This window comes from Juglans regia, chromosome 12 (assembly GCF_001411555.2).
Source record: "Juglans regia cultivar Chandler chromosome 12, Walnut 2.0, whole genome shotgun sequence".
Taxonomy (NCBI): domain Eukaryota; kingdom Viridiplantae; phylum Streptophyta; class Magnoliopsida; order Fagales; family Juglandaceae; genus Juglans; species Juglans regia.
In genome coordinates, this window is record NC_049912.1 from 22,905,862 (window position 1) to 22,933,851 (window position 27,990).

At 36.5% G+C, this 27,990-nt stretch overlaps 2 protein-coding genes and 1 pseudogene across 2 annotated transcripts; 1 reads left to right on the forward strand and 2 right to left on the reverse strand.

Moving 5' to 3' along the window:
- Nucleotides 1–253: 253 nt before the first annotated feature.
- On the reverse strand, nt 254–6,153 carry LOC108980490 (annotated as a pseudogene).
- A 6,242-nt stretch (nt 6,154–12,395) lies between these two features.
- On the forward strand, nt 12,396–20,118 carry LOC108980901 (uncharacterized GPI-anchored protein At1g61900-like). The gene is made up of 8 exons (XM_018951952.2): nt 12,396–12,661; nt 13,100–13,240; nt 16,485–17,339; nt 18,300–18,545; nt 18,656–18,670; nt 19,110–19,250; nt 19,397–19,444; nt 19,905–20,118. The coding sequence occupies exons 2-8, from the start codon at nt 13,207–13,209 to the stop codon at nt 19,979–19,981; spliced, it is 1,416 nt and encodes a 471-aa protein (XP_018807497.2). The 5' UTR covers nt 12,396–12,661; nt 13,100–13,206; the 3' UTR covers nt 19,982–20,118.
- A 1,611-nt stretch (nt 20,119–21,729) lies between these two features.
- LOC108980908 (peroxisomal membrane protein 13-like) lies at nt 21,730–26,868 on the reverse strand. The gene is made up of 5 exons (XM_018951961.2): nt 26,698–26,868; nt 24,567–24,800; nt 24,164–24,465; nt 23,339–23,431; nt 21,730–22,324 (listed from the first exon to the last, which is right to left on the reverse strand). Exons 1-5 carry the CDS (start codon nt 26,720–26,722, stop codon nt 22,097–22,099), a joined length of 882 nt encoding a protein of 293 aa, XP_018807506.1. The 5' UTR covers nt 26,723–26,868; the 3' UTR covers nt 21,730–22,096.
- Nucleotides 26,869–27,990: the final 1,122 nt, after the last annotated feature.

The window sequence follows — 27,990 nt, forward strand, 5'->3', positions numbered from 1 at the left end:
TTTAGTGAAATTTCTTATTGTTATTGCTAGCTTACCCTAGTAAGAAGCAAGGAAGAGCGCACATGAATTTGCTCAAAGTTGAACTCCTAACAAGTTTCACTGGTGTAACATATAAGAGATACATACTCCTAACCAAAGAACATTCTTCTGACAGCCGCACGCCCCGGGGGGTTAGAAGTTCCAGCTTAGAATCCCAACCATCATATACGTGCCACAAAAATCTAAGTTTAAGATTGATCTAGAATCAGACTCGTCAGGGAAGTATCTTGCGGCGGCCGCGGGGGGTCTCTCGCTTCACATACATCTTCTCCATTTCATTAAGGTCTCGTTTGTATTCGTAACACATCTCAACTCATCTCAATTCATCTCAATTCATCTCATCTTATTATTATAATTTTTTAAATTTTTATATAAAATATAATAAACAATTCAACTTTTTCAAATTTCAAAATAACTTTTCTAAATTTCTACACAAAATATGATAAATAATTTAACTTTTATTCTATTATTCATAAACCATCTCAATTCATCTCTGAATCCAAACCACTCCTAAGAGGTCCGCTGGAACCATTAGGCAAGCTGACAAATTTCCAGCCACCACCACCTCCACGCTTCCCTCGAGGTCCCAGTTTCTCTACTGTAAAATTCCACCCTTCTGATGGACGGCGCCGGCTGTACTTGTGGCATTTGACCTCCCCTGCAATCTGCACCCGACCAAAACCAGTGACTATATTATTTAAAGGGTTCAAAATAGCACAAGTGAAATATATATGACATTGATCTTTATATTGGGTCTGCAGTAAATTAATAGAAAATAAAAATTGAGAAGAAAACAAGAAAACCCCCTAACTTCTCGAGGGGGAGAGGTTTTTTTTTTTTTTTTTTTGGGGGGGGGGGGGGGGGGGGGACACCTACACGAAGACTAGGCCTCGTTTATTTTGAAAAAATATCTCATCTCATCTAATCTAATCATTATAACTTTCTAAACTTCCAATACAAAATAAAATAAATAATTCAATTTTTTCAAATTCTAAAACAAAAATAATATTAAAAAATATACTCTAACAATATTTTATTTAACTTTTTAACTTTCATCTCATTTCCGAAAACAAACGAGCCCTAAATTAAGGTGGACACAATGGGACAAGCAGCAAATATTTGGCAAGTTGATGAGACCTATCCAAGAGGTCCAAAACTCATCCCTACCAGTGACCACTAGTCATTCCAGTCATTTTCTTTGGCCTTTCATCTTCAACCTTTACATCTTATTCCTCTTCAACTCCGTATACTAGACTACTTTTATTTACCAATAAACATTTTCTTACTATCAAAAAATAGGTTTGTCTAACTTCCAAAAGCAGCCATAAAAAGAATGAGTTCGTATGCAGGTTAACCAACTAATCAATGACTGCAAACTCTAAGGCCCCATTTTATGCAAGGCACTCAACTTGAGTTGTCTAATTCGCCGACAGATCAATCCTTGATCACCAGCTAAACCTCAGCTTCCAAGTCACCTCCATCTCCACTCTCAAATGGCACCATGATACCACTCCTGTGTATCTCCGTCTAAATCATCATATACAAACCAACTTCCTCTTATAAAGACAGAATAAGTTCTTCACTCACCTTACATATCCGACTGAGTGGGTATGTGTGAGAATTAAGGGGCATGACTTGTAAAATGTATGAGTTCTTTTATCGCTGAAGGGCAATCATGCATTAACTTGGAATCAAAGAATAAAGAGCAGGAAGCTTATAACCACAAGCTTAACATCAATCTAATAATACCAATAATAAAATAAATAGCATATGTTAAAATATAAATCCGACTCTTTAGCCCTAATTAATATTTCACTTTCTTCTTTTTTTAATCGGTGATTTTTTCACTTTCTTTTGCTCAGGGCAAAAAGGGTGAGCATGAGAACTTACTTTCTTTTTATTGAAGTTCATCCTCTGGACAAATTCTTGATAAAGCATTTCATCTTCTTTCTGGGAGATCTCATAATGGACTTCATCCAGATCTTTGGTGGTACCATCCCAACCCTCCGGCATGACTTTGAAGTCAGGTTTGTAAGAAAGGGAAGCCACATGGAATTCCCTGTCGTGGAAATTTAAAAATCTGCAAGATGAAAGGAGAAAGAAGTATAAGAAATCATTTTTCTTCTATAATAGCATAAATCAGTTGTTCACCCCTAACCTAAGGCTTATCAGGGTTATGATGAGCCTTTAGCATCCCAAAACCATGTCATTCATACATATCACATATACATACCCATAACTAGCACTTTCAAGTTCATTATCAAGACCAGAGAAAGAAGGTACAATGTCAAGCACAACACCTTGCAATGCTTTTTTTTTTGGATAAATTGAAAACCTTGCAATTCTCATGGGACCAAAGCAGGAGTACTGAATTTGTAGTTTACGTGACTGGGAGAAATACCAATTTTGTTTAACTTTAGTCCATCCTCGAATTTTGAACCACCTGAAAACCCACTAGAAGAAATCAAACTAGGCCCCTTCAACCTGTTAAAATATGTAACTTCCCTATTCCAAACATAAATGTGTAACTTCCCTATTCCAAGCATGGTTTCCTTTATTCAGTTCAAATATTGCAGTATTATCAACCACCACCAGAGAAGTCAGAGCAATTCAACTTGGTTGTTGGATCTCCTTTTTTCTAGAAGTGGTGGTTTGAACCATAAACTGGGGTGCCAATCATCGTTGTCTTTCTATCAGGGGTAAACCGGCACTAGGAAAACTAGGGCCTTGTTTGGTTTCAATTTCATTGATGGTCTCAATTCATCTCAACATCCAAACACCATTTAAATAGACAAATGCAAACACTTTTCAATTTCAAATTTTCAAATTTTCAACTTTTTCATCTAATCATTACCTAATTATTCTAACTTTATCAAACTTCCAAACAAAACATAAAAAATAATTCAACTTTTTCAAATTTCAAAACAAAATTTACATTAAAAATCTAACAATATTTTAACTTTATAATATTTTTATTCAACTTTCTCTCTCTTATTTTTCAAAACCCTATAAAACATCTAAACTCAAACAATTTTACTATTATTCACAAATTTCTCATCTCATCTCATCTATGTAATCAAACGAGGCCTAAAACTTGTTTCGATGTCAAAATCCCTTTTCATATTAAAAATACCGATTGGTTATGTACAGAAGTACAACTTAAGAAACAAAAGGTCATGGAAAACATTAAAAATTCAGAGAAAAGTATACCACCAAAGTGTATAGGCAAAAGATCAGGAATTCCCTTTTTTGAAGATATTAAGTTAGATTCATAGCGATTTGCATCTACTACTATGTTACATATATTTAGGTGATTCTACATGCCATAGGATGTCATACATAAGAGATTTGATTCATATCTACAAGAACCAAAACCTAGTAATTTGATCTCATGAATTTATATCTATAGCAACGAGTGGAGGAATGATCTATAAAAAAAACAATGAGAGGAGAATGAAAATAGTCAGATTCCTTAGGCAGAATAACATGTTCCTTGCTTAAATCTTCATTCCTTCTTTTCTTTCGTGTAAGAGGTGTACAGTTTATTTATGCATAGCAAATTAGAATCTATCGGTTTATATTCAAAATATTGAATAACCCCTTTTTAATCGCATCTAATATATGAAGTGGCATATTAGAAATTTGCTAAGGTGTAAAGGGAGCCACCCCTACTCTGTTTATCATATAAAGGAAGGTCCTGCCGCTACATTCCCTAAAACGCCCTCCTTTGAGTAAGGTATAAGAACAAAAATCTCTTATAAAATTTCTTAAATTCAGCAACTACTTGACCAATGTAGCTAAAATTCCAGAATTACAGATGGCAAGAACACTTATGTTTTTGCATAAATAGGATATTAAATGTGTCATGTGAATTAGCAAAGAAATTGAGAGTAGAGGGTGGAGGAAAGAAAGTTAATACAGTACATGAATCAGAAAAAAGGGCATGCGTATATTCACTCATATCAACAACTCTTGAAACTACCAAATGGAAGTAAATAGTCATTTCTCAAGCTGAGGTGGCTTTTTATAATAGGAGTTCACTTATTAGTGAAGGCTACTTTTTTTCTTTTCTTTTCTTTTTTATAGGTAAACGATAATATTAATAAGAATAGGCATAGCCCAAGTACACAATGGGGTATACAAAAAATAACACATATTTAGGAAGAAGAAATGGAAACAAGAAAATCATGAAAATCGAGGCCATTGAAATCTACAGCTTTGGCCATTGAAACCAAGGCAAAGGTTACTTCTTTTCATTGCGGAAAAGTATATAGATCAGAATCAACATGGTTCAATGACCAACTAAGAGAGATTATGTTGGATGAAGGCAGCTAATTAGGACTTCATAGGGCTCGGCTGGGCTTTGATGCAGCTGGATCAACAGTCACCGACTAGATATGATTTCACTGTATATGGACATTAACCCGAGAACAAATAATACATACATGCAAATGATGCATCATGCATGGCAGTAGAAGCAAGATATCTGGGCCATCACCACCCTATATTTTCAACATAAAAATTACAATGCTAAATTAGTGGGCTAGTTTGCTTATAGAAGAGCATACGATTAGATACATATCTCACATTAATAAAAAATTAATTTATTTTCAACATAAAAATTACAATGCTAAATTAGTGGGCTAGTTTGCTTATAGAAGAGCATACAGTTAGATACATATCTCGCATTTATAATCAACTAATCCTTGTAGCCAAGTTTCTTATAAAATAGCACATAACCAATATAAATTACAGAATAAGCACGATTATGATCACCAAGTACCATTTCTCACACCATTCAAAAGCAACAAACATAAGTCACCTGATATAAACCCGTTGATGTTCTTAAGTAATAACTTACTCAGGACAAGTATCAAGCAAGAGCTCCACATAATCATCCAGAGGATGCCCAAGCTTTTTGTCTTCTTCCTCCTCAAGCTCCTTCAACCAAAGAATTGCATGCACTCTTTGCCTCATAATCCTATAATCCTTCGCCAGCCTCTCAACAGTGTAAACCTCAGGATTCTGCTTATGCAAGCAATACATCTCAGCTTTCTCAGAGTCCTTTAGATAAGACCCCCTTGCACCAGGCTCTCTAACTTGCTTCAAGAGCACACTCATCTTCTGCATCCTCTCGCCCCATCCATCTACAAAAGCCTTACTTTTACGATTCTCTGCCTCAAATTCTCTCAGCTTATCATTAGTCTCTTGCAATAAAGAGATCACAGAAGAATGTGGTGAGTCTCCTCTGCTAGGTGGGGCCTCACCATCAAAATGTTCCTTGGTCAGTCCCGTTGACCAAGACGACACATAATTTCATCCCAAATCACTCGATGCTTTATCACCAAATGATCCCGTCACAGTCTTTTCCCATTCATCTTTGCCGTCATTTTCACCAGATTTAGCAGAAAATCCTCTCAAGTTGATTGCCTCGTTTCTCAACTTGGTTTTGGTTGTGTCTGTCAAAACTCTGGTTGTTGTTGTGCTTTAGCCTAGTGAAGTTGAAGAGAAACATAATATAATTCGATGCAGATTTTGCATTCTCACAGCAAATACCCCAGCAGGTGGAATCATTCAGTCTTCAATTCTACAAGGTAACCACAAAAACGCCAAGACCAAAAGAAACCGGTGCTTAGCAACATAGAGAGGCTGCAATACAACGAGAACAACAGAAACACAAGCCTGCATGTTTAACAGCAATACGCACACGTACAAAATTAGGATTAAAAAATCTAATGAAGAAATTGATATATACATGCGTGTGTACGTAAGCATGTACACACCCACACACACGCATAAGGGTACTTTGATATCAAAACTTAATAGCCTAAATATCTATATGGTAGCTGAGAAAACAAAGCAAATGAAAATGAAATTCTTAAAAGAAACTATCAGATACATCCCAACATGACCATCAACAAAATAGCAATCTTGAAGGCATTTTCCTGGAGTTTCGTACACACCCACACCACAAAGCCTCCCATAATGGCATACACGGCTCACCTCAAGAACGAAAATGATACCCTGATGAATGCTCAACATGTGGGTTTCAGCATAGGCCTGGTCTTTTCCCACCCCATTCAAGACCTTCAGATGAGCACTAGCAACTTTCATTCGATTTAGATAATTCCTCACCCATCATCCCTAAAGATCAATATAGAATTAAGGGTGATAACATTTAAAATTACCTTAATTTTTACAATATGGGTGCCGAGCCCTGAAGGGATAGCTCCGATAAGATTGCCAGAATCTAATCGTCGTGGTTGGCGTAGTTGGGGTGGCAGCAGCATGTGATTGAAGGGTATGGTGTGGGTACGACACGACTATATTCATGTTAGCAAAAAACGATGTCGTCTGATTTCATACTTGTACAGCTTACGTGCTAAAAGAACAAATTGCTTGCTCCATCTTTTCTCATGTGCAATGCATGGCTCAAAACGAACCACGTAAAGAAATTTATTTTGTGTGTACAAAATGCAACATTACTTTTGTTTTCTTTGTTATTTATAATTATAGGAATTCTCTTATTAACCAATCCATCATTTCCTATTTGTAAGTGAAAAAAAAAATTATTATTTATATGCCACTGTAGAGAACAGATTCTCAACTTCTTCTTTTTTATTTTATTTTTCATATGGCTTATAATCTAACAGTAATATATTAGTATATCCTTAGCAAATGGATTTTCACACAATAGATGGTTCCAATAAAGGGGCACTAGGCTATATTTATAATATGGAAACAGCTGAGCTAATCTGAGTTGAGCTCAAATTTAAATCTATAAGAAAAGCCATTACTCTCCTGCAGAATCAGCCCACAAAATCAACAGCTCACAAATCAGCTTCTACAAGTCAGCTCCTGCAAGTTTAAATTTGAATGTTAAATTCGTGTACAACTCATAGTTGATATTGTATATAACTTAGATAGTCAGTTATAGAATAGCATAATTTCAAGCTTAACTCAAGCATTAGAACTTTGTATTTATACCTACTAATGCAAATGGAGAAAGGTGTACGAGTCATTACCTTCAAATCTGCTCTCATATTTTCCCTATATGGTATCAAATTGACCTTTCTCTCCAACGAGTTTCTTGATCCTTTCTACAGCTTCTCTAATGGCTAACCTAGCACCTATCCTTGCTCTTCCCCCTGTTGCCGTTAACGCTGCCCAGCAAATCACTACTCAACTCACACCAACAAATTATCCTTTTTGGCATGCACAATTTGAGTTAATTCTTCTCGGCTACAACCTATACAATTCTTCTCGATGGTACACTCACATGCTCTACAAACCCTTTGTCCATGAACCCTGATGCAGCAGCTACCGCTACTTACACTCACTGGTTTCGTCAGGGCAAATTGATCTTGAATGTTATCCTTACTTCGGTGATAGATGTTGTGATACCCTTTATAGCTGCTTTCAAGACATCTTCTCAAGCCTGGAACAAACTAACCAAGCTATATGCCAGCCATTCCAGAACATGAGTTATGCAACTCAAAGAGGATCTCACACTCATCCAGCGTGGCACACGCACTGTTACAAAATTCCTATATTTTGCCAAGTTTATTGCTGATGAACTTGCTCTCATTGATGCTCCTCTCTCCGCTAATGATATTACCCTCTATGTTCTCAACAACTTAGGCCCTGAGTACAAAGAAATGGTAGCTCCCATTTGTGCTCGGGAGTCTTCTCAATCGTTTGAAGAACTCCATGACCTTCTCATAGGCCATAAGTCTTATCTCAAACACCTGGACAGCAACCCTCAATCATTGGTTGTCACATCCAACAACACCTAGTGTAAGGATTTCAGATTTTCAAAAAAGCAACTATCGCCATCTCCTAGAACAACCACACAAAAAAATGACTCGAAGCCTAAGCCCCACAATTTCAAGTAGCAGAAATATACCCTCAAATGCCAATACTATGACCAACTTGGCCATGTTGCCAAATACTACCCTCAGTTACAAACTTAGAAGGCCACAACCAACTGCACCACTCATCCTAGCCAGACCAACTATGGCTAATAGACTTTGCAGCATCTCATAACATCATATCTCAAGTATCCAATTTGCAATTGCATTTCGAATATGATGGAATGGATGAAGTACTTATCGAGAATGAATCAGGTTTGAAAATCACTCACTCGGGTTCTCTCACTCTCTCTTTTCCTAAATGCACATTTCATATTCAATACACTCTTTGTGTTCCAGCCATTAACAAAAATTTGATTTCAGTTCATCATTTTACCAAACACAATAACGTATTTCTTGAATTTCATCCTACTTGTTTTCCTGTCAAGGATTAGAGGACTTGGGAGACTCTTCTTCAAGGCCTGTGCAAGAATGGCGTCTATCCTCTACCTCACCCCAGTGCCTCCACTCCCATTACAATGGTCCATGAATGCACATCAATAAATGGCTGGCACTAGCATCTTGGCCATCCCTTCTCCAAAGTTGTTTCCAAACAGATCAATTCTTTCTCTCTTCCAGTTTCTAGCAATTCTTCTGTGTCTCATGTTTGTGATTCATGTTCTATCAATAAAACTCATAGACTGCCTTTTCATAAATATGGACTCACCAGAAAAACCAAGCTCCTTTAGTGCCGGTCTCCACAGAACCTCAAGAAGAGATCTCCCTCCCCTCTTCAAATCCAGACACTACAACAGCCACACCACCTACTTGGGTAACCATGCCAACTCTTGTTGTATCTCAAAGGACCCATACCATGACTACTAGGTCTATGAACAACATTTTTTGTCCCAAACAACTTCATACCACCACCAAACATGCATTACCTGAACCAGATGAACCCACATGTGTCAGTTAAGCACTCAAAGACCCACTTTGGCGCAAGGCCATGTCTAAAGAAATAACTGCATTGCTTAACCATGGAACTTGTTCCTCCTGCACCTGGTCAAAATCTTGTAAGTTGCAAAATATTTTTTCACAAGAAAAGAAACCCAGACGGAACCATCAGCCGGCACAAAAGCTTGCCTAGTCGCTAAAGGCTTCCACTAAAGACCAAGCATCGATTATTCCCAAACATTCAGTCCAGTTGTCAAAATAGCAACAATTTAACTAATTCTCTCTATTGATGTAATGAATGGCTAGTCATTTCGGTAGCTCGACGTCAATAATGCTTTTCTTCATGGTAGCCTTGAAGAAACAATATTTATGCATCAACCTTCAAGCTTTGAAGATCCATCAAAGCTTCATTATGCTTGTAAACTGAATAAAAGTATCTATGGCTTGAAACAAACACCCCATCAATGATACAAGACACTTTGAGATGCTTTCCTGAGTTCTGGATTTGTGCACTCAGCTACTGATACTTCTTTATTCGTCTGTACCTCTAACAGTGTTCTATGCTACTGTCTTGTGTACATTGATGACATTATTATCACAGGAAATGCCTCCACATTTGTAGCTAACATTATCAACAAACTTAGCAGCACATTCTCAGTAAAAGACATGGAGAATCTACATTTTTTTCTGGGCATTGAAGTTATTCCTACAGCCAAGGGCCTGTTCCTTTTGCAGCATAAATACAAAAGAAATTTACTGTCCAAAACTTCAATGGATGGGACCAAAGAAATTCAAACTCCTATGTCAACCAGCACCCCACTAGTTTTTACATATGGTTCCGAACCTGCAGACAGTACAGAGTATAGAATAATCATTGGGGCATTGTAATATCTTGGCCTAACCAGACCCGACATTACTTTTGTAGTGAATCAACTTTTCCAATTCATGCACAAACTAACAGGTTGTCATTGGACTGCAGCCAAAAGACTCCTCAGGTATCTAAAGCACACAATGTTTCATGGAATCCTCATTCAAAAGAACATCCCCTTAAAACTGTAGACCTTTGTTGATGCGGACTGGGCTACAAATACTGATACAAAGGTCTCAACCACTAGCTTTATCACTTTTCTGGGCTCCAATCCAATTTCATGGTCCGCACGCAAACAAAGAGCTATCTCCCACTCATCCACAGAGGCAGAATTTTGTGCCCTGGCAGTTGCAACCTCTGAAACATCATGGCTTCACTCACTGCTCACATAACTTGGTCTCCATCTACAGCATCCTCCACAGGTTTTCTGTGATAATATTGGTGCAACTCACTTCAGCTTAAATCCAATTCAGCACACTCGCATGAAGTATATTGAAATCGACCTCCTTTTTGTTCGTGATCTCATCAAGAAATGTCACATTACTGTAAATCATGTTCACACTTTAGATCATCTCGCTGACCTGCTCACGAAGCCTCTACCACGCCAATGCTTTCAGACTTTACAATCCAAGATTGGTGTTACCGATTGTACCTCCATTTTGCGAGGGCATATAAGGAAAGCCATTTCTCTCCCGCATAATCAGCCCACAAAATTAGCAGCTCACAAATCGACTCCAGCAAGTTTAAATTTCAATATTAAATTCGGGTACAGCTCATAGTTGACATTGTATATATCTTAGAGAGTCAATTATAGAATAGCATAATTTTTAGGCTTAACTCAAGCCTTAGAACTTTGTATTTATACCTGCTAATGTAAATGGAAAAAGGTGTGCGAGTCATTACCTTCAAATATGCTTTCTTATTTTCTCTATAAAATCTAGCCCACGACTCTAAAATCACTAAATATCACTCAACTTAAGATCTCTTTATAAGTGAGACTCATAACCTTTTTAACCCAAGACTTCTTTACACGCGGGACTCACAAATTTTTTCAATTTTCTATAAATACATCTAAACTCATCTTAACATCTAAATACATTTAAACTCATCTTAGGTTGACCCCACAAAATTTATTCAACAATCTCAACTCACTACTATTCATAAATAATTCAATTCATCTCAACGTAACTCAAAATCAAAGCGCAACTTAAGTCTATAGCCACCTTCATTATTGACAGTACCAAAGGTCATTGATTCCTGTCCATATCCATTTCCTTTAAGTCTATGTATGTGCTTGTTTTCAAACACATCTCGATCACGCAACCCATTTATGTGTAACAGTGCATTAAGGAAGGAGTTTGAATACTTTATAAATTATTTTGGTTAGCTCAAATGGCTCATCCCAAATTGAAAATGACTTGAATGATACATATAGTCCCATCAATCCAACTAGAACCAATAGATTCTACCTTGGAGAGTGATTAATCTATTTTCAAACACAACTTGCCAAGAGTGACCATCCTTACAAAATTGATTGTATCCAACTCGAGCTTGTTGGATGAGCAACCTAACTAATAGCGCCCAAGTATGTAACGGCTTGGCGAGAAATACTAAGGACCTCATTTATTTTCACAATTATTCTCATCTGATCTAATCATTATAATTTTTTTAAAATTTTCATACAAAATAAAATAAACAACTCAACATTGTCAAATTCCAAAACAAAAATAAGATTAAAAAAATATATTCTAACAGTATTTTATTCAATTTTTAATTTTTATCTTAATTCATCTCATTTTATATGCAAAAACAAACAAGGCCTATAACTCATAGGTGGACGCTAACAAATTTGTATGATTCATTTTAATAACCGATTTTTAGTTGTATCGACAAGAAAATTATAGAATGAATTATAGTAGTTCTTCTACGCAAAATTAATTTTATAAATTGATATGATTTGATACATTTCGTCAGATCGTAAAATTATTTTTAATTATAAAATAAATATGACGGATCACATAAAATCACATAAATTTATAAGATTACTTTTATATAATTTTTCTATGAAATAACTACTCTTCTCCCTCCCATATCTAGCAATGGGTTTATCAGAGAAATATGATTTGTTTTATATCATTGTAAAGGATCGATGATAACAAAATAGAAGACAATTGGATTGATTTATTACAAAATAAAATCAACCTACTTAATAAAAAGTCAAATTAAGGCCTAGTTTAGTTACTGAATTTAGAATTTCTCACTGTTATTTATTATTTTATTATTATTATTTATTATTATCTAATATTTTTTTATTATTATACATAAAATATATAAAAATACTTCATTAGCTAAATATAACTTAAAATGTTGAGAAACTAATAAATAATAAAATATAAAATAAATAATAATCGTCCAAATTAATTAAAATTAAAAATTAGTTTATATATCATTCTTAAATAGAGATTGTTCGTATAAATTCATATAGTTATATTTAAAAAAAATTTAAAATTATAATAATTTTTTTAAAATTAATTTTTATTTTATTTTATCATTATTCAGTAATAAACTGCACGCATAATTTTCCAATCGATTGTAAATAAAATTTCTTTTTATTTATATTTACTTTTTTTAGTAAAGCTTCCCCAAGAGTCAAAAACACAAAGTCCTACAAAACCTACCTTCTTAGATTACAACGTCAAGGTGAAGAGAGAGACAGAGACAGAGAGAGAGGGTGGGTGACAGTTCCACTGGACTGTCTGTCTCTCTTTGAGTGAGGAGCCAGCTCCGATCTTGGGGGTTTCCGAATCTTATACTACCCAAGTACCCAACTACGATCGACCCGGGAAAATCATAATAATAAAACTCGGGATTTCTCTCCGATTTTTTGATCCCAAACCTCACAAGGCTACAATTTTAGCTCCATGATTCTTCATGGCTCCAACATCTTCAGGTATCTTTCTCCTTCTTGTCTGCGTAGTTCTTTTATCTTGCTTAGAGATGTCTGATTTTTTGTTTGGTAGCCAAAAAAGTGCGAGAAAGGGTAAAGGTAGTATCAATATGAGGTTCTGTTGGACTACGTTCGATGTGTTTTGATTGTGGGTTTGATTTCTATTGTGTATACCATAAGATTCATATTAAAAGGGACAAATCTAAACCTTCAACATGACATATGTTTGCGTTACGGCCCAAGTAAGCAAATATGATTTTGGAACTCATTTGGGCTAATTTTTTCGTGCGCTAGCTTGATTTTCTTTCTGTGAAAATTGGAGTGCCTCTTGGAAAATGCTCAAGCCTACACCTCATTTTTCCGAGTTAATTATTTGCCTTCATGTGTCGATTGCATTCCCAATGGTGTTAATTTCATTTTCTGACGTTGGGCCTTATGCAGGTGGTACAGGTGTTGCTACATTGCTGTGAGCTTTCTTCTGGCTTTTAACCAGCTAACTTAGGGTTTTCTGTCATAAATATCGATGGTTGCAAAGGGCTAGTGGAATCATGGACTATTTCCAGACTACTAGTCATCTTCAGGGTAAGATATATTCCTCGACTGGTGCTGCCTTTATAGCCTTGCCATTCTTTGGTGGGACAAGGCAAATAGATGTCACTGAGGGTGATTGTCTTGCCCTACCAAAGACTTCCTCTTCAAAATGAAATCTCTTCTGTTGATTGTGTAAATTTATTATGGTGCTAGTTTGTTAGTGTGATGCTGTTTTGATCCAGAGATCTTGGTATCCATTCAGATGAATTATTGGCTTTCATTTTTTTCTAAGAAATATTCTCAATGCAAAACATGCCCAGTGTATGTTACTACGGTGTTCACTATTTAGAAAGAGATATGGATTTACAATTCATTCCCTTTTTCCAGCTTATTTTCATGGTGTTTTTGCTGCCTGGAAATTGCCGCTTATCAGTTTTATGTATGGAGTCCAAGTTTTATCCTATGCAATGAGTTAACATTCTAAGGTCTAATTATTACCACCTTGGAAATATGGAATTGTAACAAGGTACCCATGTCTCGTGCTGACGTGCATTCAAACCTCTCTATAACCCTCATGCTGTGATTTCAATTGGAGTCTGAATTAGAGAGTTAATCCAAGTTGGAGGAGATGGTGAAGGTGTTGTAATTGTTGATGGAGGTCAGGGTTGATTAGAGCTGGGTTCTTGGAGAAATATGATCGATGAAGTTGTCTGTTTTGGTAGAGTGAGCAGTGGAGGGTGACTGGTTGCTTTGCTGCTTTTCTTTTAAATAGTGATTCAACTTTATATGGGATGTTGTTCAGAATTTATCAGACCTGGCTAATTTACTGGGGTGCAGAATCTCTTCTTTGCCTTTGAGGTATCTTGGGCTTCCTTTGGGAGCCTCTTTTAAAGCTGTCAATATATGGGATGGGGTGATTGAAAAAATTGAAAGGAGGTTAGCGGGTTGGAAGAGGATCTACTTGTCTAAGGGGGGAAGACTAACTCTTATAAAGAGTACTTTGTCCAACCTTCCCACCTATTTGCTTTCTCTTTTTCCTCTTCCAGCAAGTGTTGAAAAGAGGATTGGGAGTTTATTTCGAAATTTCTTATGGGGAGGCTATGGTGAGGAAAAGAAGTTTCACTTGGTTAGTTGGAAGAAGGTTTGTCAACCACTGGATTGTGGTGGTTTGGGGATAAAAGATTTAAGGGTTTTTAATAGAGTTTTATTTGGAAAATGGCTTTGGAGATATCATTTGGAGAGTAAAGCCCTGTGGAAAAATTTGATAGAAGTGCAATATGGAAGTTTGTGGGGTGGTTGGTGTTCTAAAGTTGCCAGTGGTGCTTATGGGGTTAGTTTGTGGACATTTATTAGAAAAGGTTGGGATTCCTTCTCCAATAATTTCAGATTGAAGGTGGGAGATGGTAAGAGGATTCTCTTTTGGCTTGATTTGTGGTGTGGGGATACTTCTCTAAAGCTGGTTTTTCCTTCAATTTTCAGAATTGCCAGGGATCATAATGCATCTATTTATGATTCTCACTGCAGTAATAATAACCGGGTTGAATGGAATATCATTTTTAAAAGGGATGTCAATGATTGGGAGGTGGATGAAATTAAGGCTCTGCTGGTTAAACTCTACAGTTCAAAGTTGGTGCTTGAAAGAGAGGATAGTATGGTGTGGATCCCTGCTGGAAATGTTAAGTTTTCAGTATCATATTATTACAGATTTTTGTCAAGTCATAGTAGTTGTGTTTTTCCTTGGAAAAGTATATGGAAAGTTAAAGTTCCCAATAAGGTTGCTTTTTTCTGTTGGGTGGCATCTTTGGGTAAAGTATTGACTACTGATAATCTTAGAAGGAGAGGTCTGTTTATAGCTGATTGGTGTGTCATGTGTAAAAGGGCAGGAGAATTTGTAAGTCATCTTTTTCTTCACTGCGAAGTATCGAGATTCTTGTGGACTGAGGTTTTGAGTTGGACAGGTTTACATTGGGTAATGCCTAGAGAAGTGGTGGATTTATTGGAAGGGTGGAAGGGTTTGAAGGGCTGTAAGAAGGCGATGAGAGTTTGGAAGATGATACCTCTTTGTCTTATGTGGTGCATATGGATTGAAAGAAATGGGAGATGCTTCGAAGATAAAGAACGCTCATTGGGAGATCTTAGGGATCTTTTCTTGAGTACTTTGAGTTCTTGGGTTAAAGTGTTTGTAGTGGAGGATAATTTTCTGCAATTGTTTTAGTTTTTCTGGCGTTTAGTTTCTTTTCATTTGTGGAAGTTGTAGGTGTTTCCTTTGTATACGTCTTGTGTACTTGGGCTTATGCCTATTTCTTGAATAAATTATTACTTATAAAAAAAAAAAAAGTGATTCAACTTTATAGAGTAAGAAACGTGATAGTGAGGTGTAGAGGGGGGGGGGGATCTTAGATCGCATACCTCCTTCGGCACTGTGTCACCACTCATCTGAGATTTGTGCTACTGTTAAACCAAACCAAAGGAACTCAAACCTCAAGCCTGACCCAAATGCTCACTCATTTGTCTTATAACCCCTTTCCCCTCTCCAAATTGTGTAGTTGAGGTATGCTTCAGGACTGTTTGTTGTTGTCTGTGATGGATGTGGTACAGTTGATGTGGGAGTTTGGTGTTGGGAGGCATGGCTGGCAGTATGAAACTCTGTGTATGTGTTTTTCAGTTTCCTTTTTTATGAATAAATGAGGGAAGTGAGGGTCCTGGGAAACTTGGAATGAACTTGCCTGCTTGGGTTGTTCAGTTAGGTCTGGAGTTTGATGGGTTTGGGGATGAACAGATGGACTAGGGAGGGGTTTGGATGTATTTGGGAAAAAAATGCAAGTCTATGTATTTTTGCCTAAATCCAAGGGACATTGTTGTTTTTTACTCTTGTCAGTAGTAATCCCTTTTTTTCTCTCTTGGCACCTTGACATTAGTATTCGTTACATAAATAATAGTAATGAAGAAAAGCAATGAAGAAACTTCTAGAAATGTTTAATGAATGGTATGTTTGGGCAAGGTTGATTGGCATTAGATACCTTTAATAAAAATTCCGAGTAAATTTTTCTCAATTAATTGTCAATTGTATTAGAATTCAATGGTCTGAATATCCATGAATTCCTTGTATCCCTAGTCAATCATGCCTAGGTATTGCTCTAGTATATGTCCCATGTAATTGAGCTATGCCTAGTTCTCATCAATAAAAATCTTATTTACTGATACAAAAATTTAATTTTCAAACAAGAATTATTTCCTTTTATAAAATAAATTACTTGTGTCATTGCTGAAGGCAGGCTTACATCTGTGGTTGCAGGTTCTCTATGCCGTCTGTTACTATTATTCATCATTTGGTTATACAGTTTTCAAGAATTAGTGGCACTGCAGACGCAGCTTGTGCCTACTCACATTTCTTCCACATCAGAGCTAGCTAATCCGCCTATTACTGGACTGTTTGATCCTATTGAGATATCACCAGCTGTCATTCCCCACTACCCAAATCCTGGTGAACCTTTGCCACCTATGTACCCAACCTTTCCAGCCAGATATGAGCCAGTTCTAACAGGAAAATGTCCAGTAAATTTCTCTCTTATATCAAGTGTCATGGACAAAACAGCATCTGATTGTTCTCAGCCATTTGCAGCACTTGTAGGAAATGTAATATGTTGTCCACAGTTGAGTAGTTTACTCCATATCTTCCAGGGTTTCTACAGCATCAACTCTGATAAGTTGGTTTTGCAAGATGCTATTGCTAATTATTGTTTTATAGATATCATTAATATCTTAGCTAGCAGAGGGGCAAACAAAACGATACCTACACTTTGCTCTGTTAAATCGTCGAATCTTACAGGTGGATCTTGTCCTGTGAAGGATGTTGTTACCTTTGAGAAAACAGTGAACACAAGCAAATTACTGGAGGCCTGTGGAACTATTGATCCTCTTAAAGAGTGTTGTAGACCAGTTTGCCAGACTGCAGTAATGGATGCTGCTTTTCAGATTTCAGGAAGACAAATGACGATCAATGAGAACAAAAATATAGTTGGGGAGTTTGATCATATTGATTCTCTTAATGATTGTAAACGTGTGGTTTATTCCTATCTTTCAAGGAAACTTCCGTCAGATGCTGCAAATACTGCATTTCGAATATTATCTGCCTGCAAAGTCAACAAAGGTACAGTGCTATTGTATTTCACATGCTTGTAACATATAAACGTTCGTATATGTGCATTAGCATTAGTTTTCTTGGTGAGGTTCTGTGCTTTTCTAATATTGTAAAGCATACTTTAGGTGCATGAATTACATTGTTCATAATTGTCATCTTCAAAATTCTTGTTTCAATTTATTTGTTTATTTCCTTGATTTAATTCTTTTTTTTTTTTGCAACTATCCCAAGGGGAACAAAGAATATTGATCAGAGCAAATATATAATTCTCGTAACATAATGTTGAGTACTTATCTCTCTTTGGTTTGTTGAGTAAATATTTAAAAGTATAAGTCAAAAGGAGCCCTGAGAAGTGGATGAAAAATTTTCTTAGCTTCCAGGGACCTTGAAGGACATCTGCGTTTAGTATTTTAATGATCTTCGTTTTCCTCTTAGGCTGCATTTGGGTGCTGAGGTGCTCTCAGATGATCTAAGTTGATCTGTGAATAGTAGTGAGTTAAGATGAGAGTGAGTTTTGTGGGTCCATTGAGATGTGTTTGAATGTATGAAGTAGGTTGAGAAATGTTTTTAACTTTTTATGGGAAGTCGAAAAAGTAGTAGGTCCCATCAATGATTGGTTTGAAATAGGCTAAGATGAGCTCGGCACCCAAACATACCCTAGACGAGGTTTTACAGATTGCAGTTCAAGATTTCATTTTATTTGAATTGCTAAGTAATTATTATTGACTGTTGACACACACACACACACACACAAGCCTGAAATCAAACTTTAGATAGTTCGTTTGTGTGTCCATTTTATGTACAATTTTCAGTTTTGCATCTGTTTTTTCTTTTTTAGGCATGCATTTTGTTTTAGTTCAAATGCATTACTTATTGCGTGGTTTGTTTACTAAATGGTCCACTTTTACTTATGTTTTGTGATTTTTTTTCTGCCTTAATTCCTAAACTTAATGAACATTTCTTGTGCAGTTTGTCCTTTAAGTTTTAAGCAGCCTTCTGAAGTAATTCAAGCATGTCGTAATGTAGCTGCTCCCAGTCCTTCCTGCTGTAGCTCATTAAATACTTACATAGCTGGGGTACAAAAGCAAATGCTAATAACAAATCGACAAGCCATAATATGTGCAACAGTGTTTGGGTCCATGTTACGGAAAGGGGGAATTATGGCAAATATTTATGAGCTCTGTGACATTGACTTGAAAGATTTTAGTATTCAAGGTACACTTCATGCCATCTTGTTATAGCTTTCTGCCCATTGCCATACCTTTATTTTATCTGACCTGGAACTTTCTTTCTGTTTTATGGATCTGGGTTCTGCACTGGAGCAGTATTTGGACAAGAAGGTTTGCAACTGTTTCTGCTTACTTCTTTCAATCATCTTGTCTTTATTGTCGTTCTTGTTATGAGCATGATCTTAATGTTCTAGTTACATTTAAACAGTTGATTCTCAAAGCATAGAGTTTGGAATTGGATTGTGTATTATGTGTTACAATATTCAGGGTTTTTCATTGAATTGAAGGACTTCCATGTGGTTGCTTTATTAAAATTCTTGTTACAATGTGAAAATGCTAACCAAGTAGGTTGGACAATGTTGACCATCCAAGATATTTTAGGGAAATTTCCTAGTGCACGCTAGATTTTAGGGTGTGTTTGTGTTCCCTTTTGTGTATAAATGGTTGGTGATAAAAAATAGTTATAAAAAAGCTAGTATCATAAATGAATTTAAAAAAATAAATATACCATAGTAATTATTGGTTATTTTGTATTTTATTTCAAACGCAGGGTGTCTACTCCGAAGCTTGCCCACAGATATGATATTTGACAATACTACAGGCTTCAGCTTTATATGTGACCTGAGTGACAACATTGCAGCACCATGGCCTACATCATCCTCAATTTCATCCGTGTCTCTTTGTGCACCTGGTAACTTACCCAGAATATCATTTTTATCTGGTTTCTCTCCTCATGGTTTTAAGATATCAATATAATGAATGTTAAGATTCTGTGATTAGCATATTTGGAGTTTGTTGAGGTGTCCATGTCCTTATTCCTGTTATTAAATCTTACAGAGATGTCATTGCCTGCACTACCAACTTCAGAGACTTTAAAAAATCCTGGTACGTTCTATTGTGTGCAATTTCTAGCTCTCTTGACTTTCCTATTTCATTTGTTTTTATGTTTTTGAATCTTAAATACGACTGCATATAAAATTATCATAAATTGTTATACTTATGTGTATATATATATATTTTCCTCTAAAAATATGGAATTCTTCATGTGTGGTAAGTATATTGAAGATATGTAAACAAATATTTTAATCTAAAGGTACAGAACATCAGAGCATTTCTATGAGTTATTCCAGGTGCTGGTTGAACTTGCGTATGCATATTATGTGCTTAAACCAACGTGTTTAGTGTGGTCAGGTTTCTGTGGTATTGGTGAGAGAACATAATTAGAAAGTGACTTGACAGCCTGAGTGCTAGTGAAGCAATATAGAATTTGAATAGCTTCCTTTTTCCTTTTACTTTGTTTGTTCCAAAGAGGAAACGACATTTGATCACAAATGCAATAATGCAGGTTGTCGTGGCGGTGAGCTAGAACTGCTGGTACCCATTTTTTCATTTTTTGTTTTCGGTGCGTTATTATTGTATTGATGAGATTTAGCTGGGGTTGAGCCTGTTTGAGTTAGGGGTTTTGGGAAATTGGTTGTGTTGTTATTGCATATGTATATCTTGAATTAGCCTCCATGTATAGCAGCTGCTTTTTTGTTTTTTCTTTCCTTCTTTCTTCATCACCCATCTGGTCTTTCTCTTCTGTTGTCTCCGACCGTCGGTTTATCGCTTTCACCAACATTGAGATCAAAGCATGAGCGTGCAGGGTTAAGGGACTGACAAAATTATGGTCTAAAAAAATTGTCAATCGTGTCAGATGTCACGCACACAAACCACCTTGTATGATATTAGAGAAGTTCATGGGAATCTAAACGCGCTTCAGGACAAATGGAAACACATTCACAACTGAAAACAAATCTTTAATACTTTCTTAGGGAGATTATGGAAAGTTTCGGGGGATGGATCCACTTGACTCGTCAATGACTTGTTTCGAGTTAAGACTTTAGGACACGTCAAAAACGAGAACTTAGAAACTTGTTGTGGGCGAGAGAGAATGCACGTTTTAGATTAAAGTAAGTTATCAAGATGAATGAATGATAAAGAGGACGACATAATGCTAATATCAACGGTTGGATTAAAGGTGAGTTTGGTTGCTAAACTTATCTCAACTCATCATTACAATTTTTTCAAATTCCAATACAAAATATAATAAACAATTCAATTTTTTCAAATTTCAAAATAATAATAATATTAAAAAATAATGTTTTAACAATATTTTATCATCTTAACTCAATTCAACTCACTTCAACATCCAAACACACCCTAAGTTAAATGGTGAGAAAAACGCTTGTTGCAAGCGCCTGGTGCAAACGGCGTGCAAATGTGGCTGACGTGGAGACATTTGATGAGAGAGAGACCGAGCTAATGAGAGAGAGAGAGAGACCGAGCTGATGGAGCTGATGAGAGAGAGAGATCGAGCTGATGAGAGGAATAATTCATTTTAAATCTGATGTGGCATGGACGGCTGCACGCCTGTTGTATCTAACGACTGTATATAGAAGAACTAAAATGGTAAATAAGATATATTAACAGTTAGATTTTGACCGATGCTTAAATTTACCAAAATACAGGTAGATCAATGTTGAAAAAATTAATTTAACCTACAAAAATTTATAGGTAGTAGCTCCTGGTGTTTCTATGGAAGGCTTAAAAGGTGAACTTTCAATTTTCTAAATGGAAGTTTTACACCATTCGTCTCCGTCTAATTAATATGTTATTTATCATTTTATCATTCTATCTTAATGCTTAAATATGTGTAAATAAGAAAAAAAAATGACAAATTATATGTTGATTAGGTAGAGATATGTAGTGTAAGATTTTCTTGGTAGCTGTTTCTTCTTTATGCATAAATTGAATGCGCCGTAATTATGAAAGGAAAATGACTTATACACAAAATTTTTCAGGATACATTTTACAACAATGTATTAAATGAGGGATAATTTTGTAAAACACTTTATAAAAATGACATTACTTTACAAAAATATCCTTATCTTATAACATTATTGTGAAATGTATTGTGAAAATGTGTTGTATGTATATCAATACTCATTATGAAATTGTCCAATTCACTGTCTGCAGTTCACGAATCAATTTAAAAGCACTTTGGTCAATTGAAATACCAAATTGGAAGTCTGAGCATTTTGATAAGCTTGAGGTGAATTTTCTTTTTAAAATCCTGGAAATTAAATAAGAGAAAAGAGGGGGGGAGGCGAAGAAATTAAAGGTCACCATTTCCCTGTAAAACTTTTGTCACTTTTAGTTTATAAATTCAGAAGATACCACCATGAAGGTTTTTAAAAATCCAAGATAGACCTGCAAGAATACAGTAAAAGGGCATTTCCGTAAGCATTTGAAACAACTTATGGCCAATATTTCAATCTTCAATGAAAGAAACACAACTGATCTCTTGCCTCTCATTACTATAAACAGCCAAGTCTATCCAATGAACCACAAACCCAAACATACTAACGACTCCAGGACTATTTAAAACTGTATATCATCTCCTCCAGTTCATATCGGTGAACAGAGAGACGTCTCTTCATCTCAAAATCTTTTAGCAGGGGTTCACTCTGGTGCCCGCAGAAGAATAACATTGCATCAGTTGCCAGCGTCATTTCCCCACACATTGTCCCAAGAACCACTTGGAACAGCCTTTGCTTCCTCAAGGTAGTAGTTCTGATTTGCATGGGGATTGTGAGGTCCAGGAAATGGAAGACCATTGGGGGGGCCTGGCGGGTGAATCTTCTTTGACTTCGTTCTAATGCCAAGAATCCTCAACACAAATCTAGCTAACTCTCCGTATAATACACCAGAGCGATCAAAAAGCTGCCACAAAAGCCATGTTACATAAAACTAAACAGATAATACTCTAGGTGTTAAATTAGAAGTTCCCAAGATACACAGTGAAACAAAAAGATGACATTGATCACTTTGACTTCAGAAGGACATTTCATTTTTGAGATTTTCTATTTCTTTTTGCGCAAAAAGCAATGTTTTGAATACCGTACCGGATGGCGTACCGGTCAAGACACTGGAACGAAATATTTCGGTACCGGTACCGTTTCGTGTACCGTTTCGGGATAGTCGATATATGAATAAATTATATATATAAATATATATAACAATTATATTCTAAAATAATAGTTTATATATGAATAAATTATATATAAATACATACATACATATAAATTATAAATAGTCTAATCTAAATTGGGGGTCAAAAAATAAACTTGTAGTTTGAAAAAACGAAAAAAAAAAAAAAACACAGGCCGAAATATCGGCCGGTACCGGCCGAAATATAGGCCGGTACAGGCCGAAATTTAGGCCGAAACGGCCGGTATTTTGGCCGGTACGGTATATATCTAGTACCTGTACCGGCCGGACGGCCGAAACGAAAAATTTCGGCCGTACCGGCCGGTACGGTACGAAATTAAAAACAATGGCAAAAAGTATTGTATCTACTAGACATCTGATAATTCAGAACAAAAACTGAAGTAGGGTAGCCAAAAAGGTATTCTAAAAATGCATTGGACTTTTCCAATCAACAACAGATCAGAACTTGGAATTAGACTAAATATCAATCAAGAGGCTGCAGTAGCTGAAATAAATTATCATCTGTACCAGTCTTTTGGACCCAAACTGCAATTGAAGAAAATGGATCACAATTATATCACCATTGAGAAGATGGCATGGTTTTAAAGATTCCTAAAAACAAAAAGAATGCTATCAAGAAAAAAAAATATATAGATCGCGACTCTGTGTCATACCGATTCTTTTTTCCTTTTTTATGTGCTCATACAGAATATAACCAGATGCAAGGAAACAATATGGAGAAAGCACCTGAAGCATTGCAGTCATGAACATGTGAAAGGCCTGTGTATTCTGGTCTATGAGAATCGATATCCTACCAAAAAAGTTTACCACACCCTGCATCTGCAATATCAGACAATGCAATAATAAGTCAATCATAGTGGAAATATTCTCACAAAAAAAAAGAAAAAAGAAAAGAGAGAAAAACTAGACTGAAACTATCATGGGCCAAAACAACTCGTTAGTTACAATTTTCACCACAAAAAGGTTCTTCATATTCATCAAAAGCACACAAGGAAAGAAAAAGGAAATCAATTAAGAAAGAAGCAAGAGACAATATGAAGCAACCTGTTAACAACATGGTCAGAACCTAAAAGCCTTTTTAAGTGATAAGTTAAAGCAGCACTAAAAAAATGTGAACATACGGATGGTTTTTTTTTTTTTTTGGATGATGAAGATACATTGAACATATGGATGGTAAGTTGAAGCAGCAGACACGATTTGACAAACGTCTAGTCACAATAGTAATCTGGAAACATCAGTTTTCTTGTCCTTTCTTTTTTGGTAGGACTGGAGATGGTAAAAATTGAACTCAAGATCTATTCTAGCCCCTTCCAAAGACTTTTTTTTTTTTTTCTTGATTGGCACCGGGTGTCCGGAAATAGCATCCCGACTAATCCCGGAGGTACACAGAGCCCCATCCAAAGACTTACCAACAGGGCCAATCCTAAGGGCAAGTAATGTCAGACTTCATAAACAAAGAAAACAAATAAGCACCTTTATGTACTATGTGCATAATGTGTTTGTAATTCAATATAGGAAAAAATAAACTTGACAATGCATCATATGCCTTACCACCCGTAGAACCGAAATCCAAAACCCCGGAGGAGATGGAGGAGCACCATAAGGATTATTTGGATCTTCAACTCCATAAGGCCCACCCATACCCGTTCCATAACCACCCATGGAGCCTCCTAGACCACCATTATACATTCCACTTCCATACATGCCAGAAGATCCATAAAGCCCACCATAACCTCCCCTATACATGTTGTTACCATACATCCCCCCACCATACATCCCCCCCGCACTACCATATGAACCATACATTCCAGAACCATAGTTAGAGTTGTAGCCGCCCATTGTAGAGCCATAACCTGTAAATCAGGGGGTGATTTTTCAAAAGATTCAGAAACAACCATAAGAAAGGGAAAGGGAGAGAAAAGGGAAAAGTTTTCCATTAAAGATCAGTAATTACCTCCATAATTGCTGTTCCCATAACTCTGCTCCCAAGGCCTCGTGGGAACAGGCCTGCCAAGGGCATTTCTGTTAATAGCCGCATTTTGACCAGTACTAGGAACTATTTCTCCAGGTTTTGCAGTTCCTGAAGCCTCAACTACATCGCTTGTGCTGCCACCTGATGGGGGTTTAAAAGGAGCAGGGCCGGATGAGGACCCTACCCGCTCCCAGGGTTTTGGTGGAGGGCTATTAGCTGCAAAATATTATATCACACTTCAACTTCCAAAAGTATTAAAAGGTTGGCAGATGACTTCATCTTGACTAAACCAACTGATAAAGTAAATAAATGAACTAAACATAATTTTTGAGTACCTTCTGATAGTAAAAAGTTAAAAACTTTACTATCATTCAACAACAACCTCAACATCAGGGCATTAAAAAGAATTCCTGCTATATTTTAAATGACATGATATCTCCAACATACCAAATGAAAATCAATGTGACCACACACTATCTGGAAAGTGCAGCATGTACTCAGATTATGGAATAAAGTACTTGGCAATCATGTGACTCCACTGATTCTTAAAAATGTAAAAATTTAAATGTCACGCTCTCCAGTTTTAAAACATTTGATTGACCATAGGTATGGATAATGGGCTGCAGATAGAAATATTTTTCCTGTGTGCAATAATGTTTCAAGTCCAAAACCCTCATATCTCAAATGACTGATAACGACACGAGACTACGAGCACAGAGCCCAGTAGCAAAGCATACTATGGACAGCCATGTCAAAATAATATTATAGGCAATATAGTAGTCACCGCAGAAAAAATAAATAAATGAAGGACAATACGTTCATCACTGGCATAGGTTCCAGAAAAATAAAAACTAAACCTACTGAATTTATATACTCAGATTCCACATCAAGAATCCATCCAACTGTTTTACACCTGACTTCTCAAGGTTATACATTCCATGATGCAGTGTACCTTGATTCCATCGAGCTATGATCAACCATGATAATGATAATAAAGATCATGATCCTGTTCGAGAACACTTGTTAAGTATACTTTTTATGATTCTTTTTTCTTCCGGAGGGGAGGAGAATTGGGTACCCTTGTTTTGGAAGTACCATTTACAATGCCATTGATTAGTAGAGGTTCTTTCAGTTACCTTTTTATTAGTAATTTATTTATTTTGATAAGCAAATAGAGATGGTTTAGGGGTACGGAAGTTATGGAGGTGGATCTTTTCCACAGCTGATCTATTCTTCTAGGGAGAGGAGATGCCAAATTGAGCTAGCGCTCAAGTACGAAGGATGAGAGGGAGGTGCAAAGAATGTGAATAGACAGCAAAGGAAAGACAATCGATAAGAACTAAGAAGTTCTAGCAAACAAATTGGCTCTTGTCACATCCACGTGGGTTAGCATTGTTTGCCGAAATAAGACACGAATTGAAAGAGAAGCCAACCCCAAAATTCAATAAAAAATATTTCCTGCATAGAGAATTTTATTTTCCTCATTGAAAAGGTTTTCTATAAAGAAAATTTCCATGGAAACGAGCGGGGTAATAGAACTACCCGCAGCACTTAATAAGAGGAACAAACATCAAATATCGAAGAGAACCGAGGTGCATCAAATCTCATCTCTACACCTAATCCGACCGGAATCATTTGAGACTTTGAATGGCTAAATTTATTGTCCCAGGAAAAAGCGAATCAAAGCAAAGGTCAACAGCAAGCTGAAGAAGTCCCCTCTCCTTTTTATTCAAATAAGATAATAAAAGTCAATATCGTCAAATACCCACCTTTATCCGGAAAAATATAAACGGAAAAAAAAAAAAAAAGGAAACCAAAAGACGTAATTTCCTATATAATATAAGATGAAAAAGCCGATAACTCGATCATTCAAAACTCCAAATTTTCTTTCGTTTTCCGATATTGGCAACCAAAAACAACCACCTGACCTCAAACTGAAAATTTGGGCCACAAAGACTCAAGAAATAAAGCCGATTGAACGTAAATCCCAGGATCAGAGTAACCGATCGGATCTCCCAAAGTAATAAATCGCCAAACCAAAAAAACGTCAACACAAAAATAAATCAAAGAGAGAAAAAGAAGTAAAGTCCCGAGAGCAGAGAGCAATACGAACCGGACGCTGGGCGATTGGAATCCATTACGAATTGCAGAGAAACGGCATAAAGAGATAACGTGCGGAGGATTTACCGATTTAGCTATCTCTCTGTTTCTCTCTCTCTCCCCTTCTCTTATTCACCGAAAACTGCTATATGGACTTTTGTTGTTATTATCATTTATGCATGCTGTAACGCTGTTTTTCCTTTTTCATTTTTTAATGAGGATGATCAAGCTGTATTTGGATCGTCCATCTTATGAGGGTTCCGCATTCGGCGACGTGGACGGTCAATATTTACCCAATCCACGTAATGATTGACTCTACGTCGAGTCAATTAGAATAAGCAAGGAGGAGGAACGTCAAAGGAAGGTTATGAGAAGGAGGAAGTAAGGCTTGCCTATAATTTGATCGATTTACACCCACGTGTTAAACATGTTCCCAGTTCCATTCAATGCATTTATGAATTACTAGCAGTGGCTAAACGAGCAAAGCCCGTTTACCACATCCCCCACGTTTCTCTTTTCTCTCTCTCTTTTTTTTTTTTTTTTTAGAGTATCCAGATTTGCCTAATCATCGAAAATAATTTAGCGTATAAGAGTAAAATTATTATTTATTTATATTCTTCATTTATTATAGAATTTTAATTATGTTAAAAATTTTAATTAATTAAATGGTTTTATTCTCTTAAAAATATCTAACAAAACTTCATAATTTATTTAATGATGAAATATTAGTATTTTATAAATTAAAATTGATTTTAAGTGTATGATATAATATTTCTATTTTAATTATTTATTTTAAGTTAGTTTAAATCAAAGTTTAAATCTCTACCGTTAGATTAAATCTGGAGATTCAAGATGAAGAGTTGATATTTAAAATCCCAAACCTAGCATTTCCCCTCTCTCTCTCTCTCTCTCTCTCTCTCTCTCTCTCTCTCTCTCTCTCTCTCCCTCCTTCAGTCGCACGTCTTCCCCTTCTCTCACCCGATCTCCTCCTTCAAGCAGCCCAACGCCGTCGTGTGCCACCCTGCAGCGTAACCAACCACCTCACCGACTTCTCCTCACGCCGGCGACCAAACCCTACCTCGACGCACGAGTTCTCGCCACCTCGGCTCAGCCTTAGCTCTGCCAAGCACCACCCACGAGTTCTCTTCACGCTGTAGACCACTTCCATGGAACCTACCACCTGTAGCTCCTCCCTAACCCCACACACGCAACCCCTCTACACGCCCGAGTTTCTCCCCGTAGCTCCGCCGTTAGCCACTCCCACACCACCAGCAGCCTCCTCCTTCATCGACCCCTCCACTTCCTC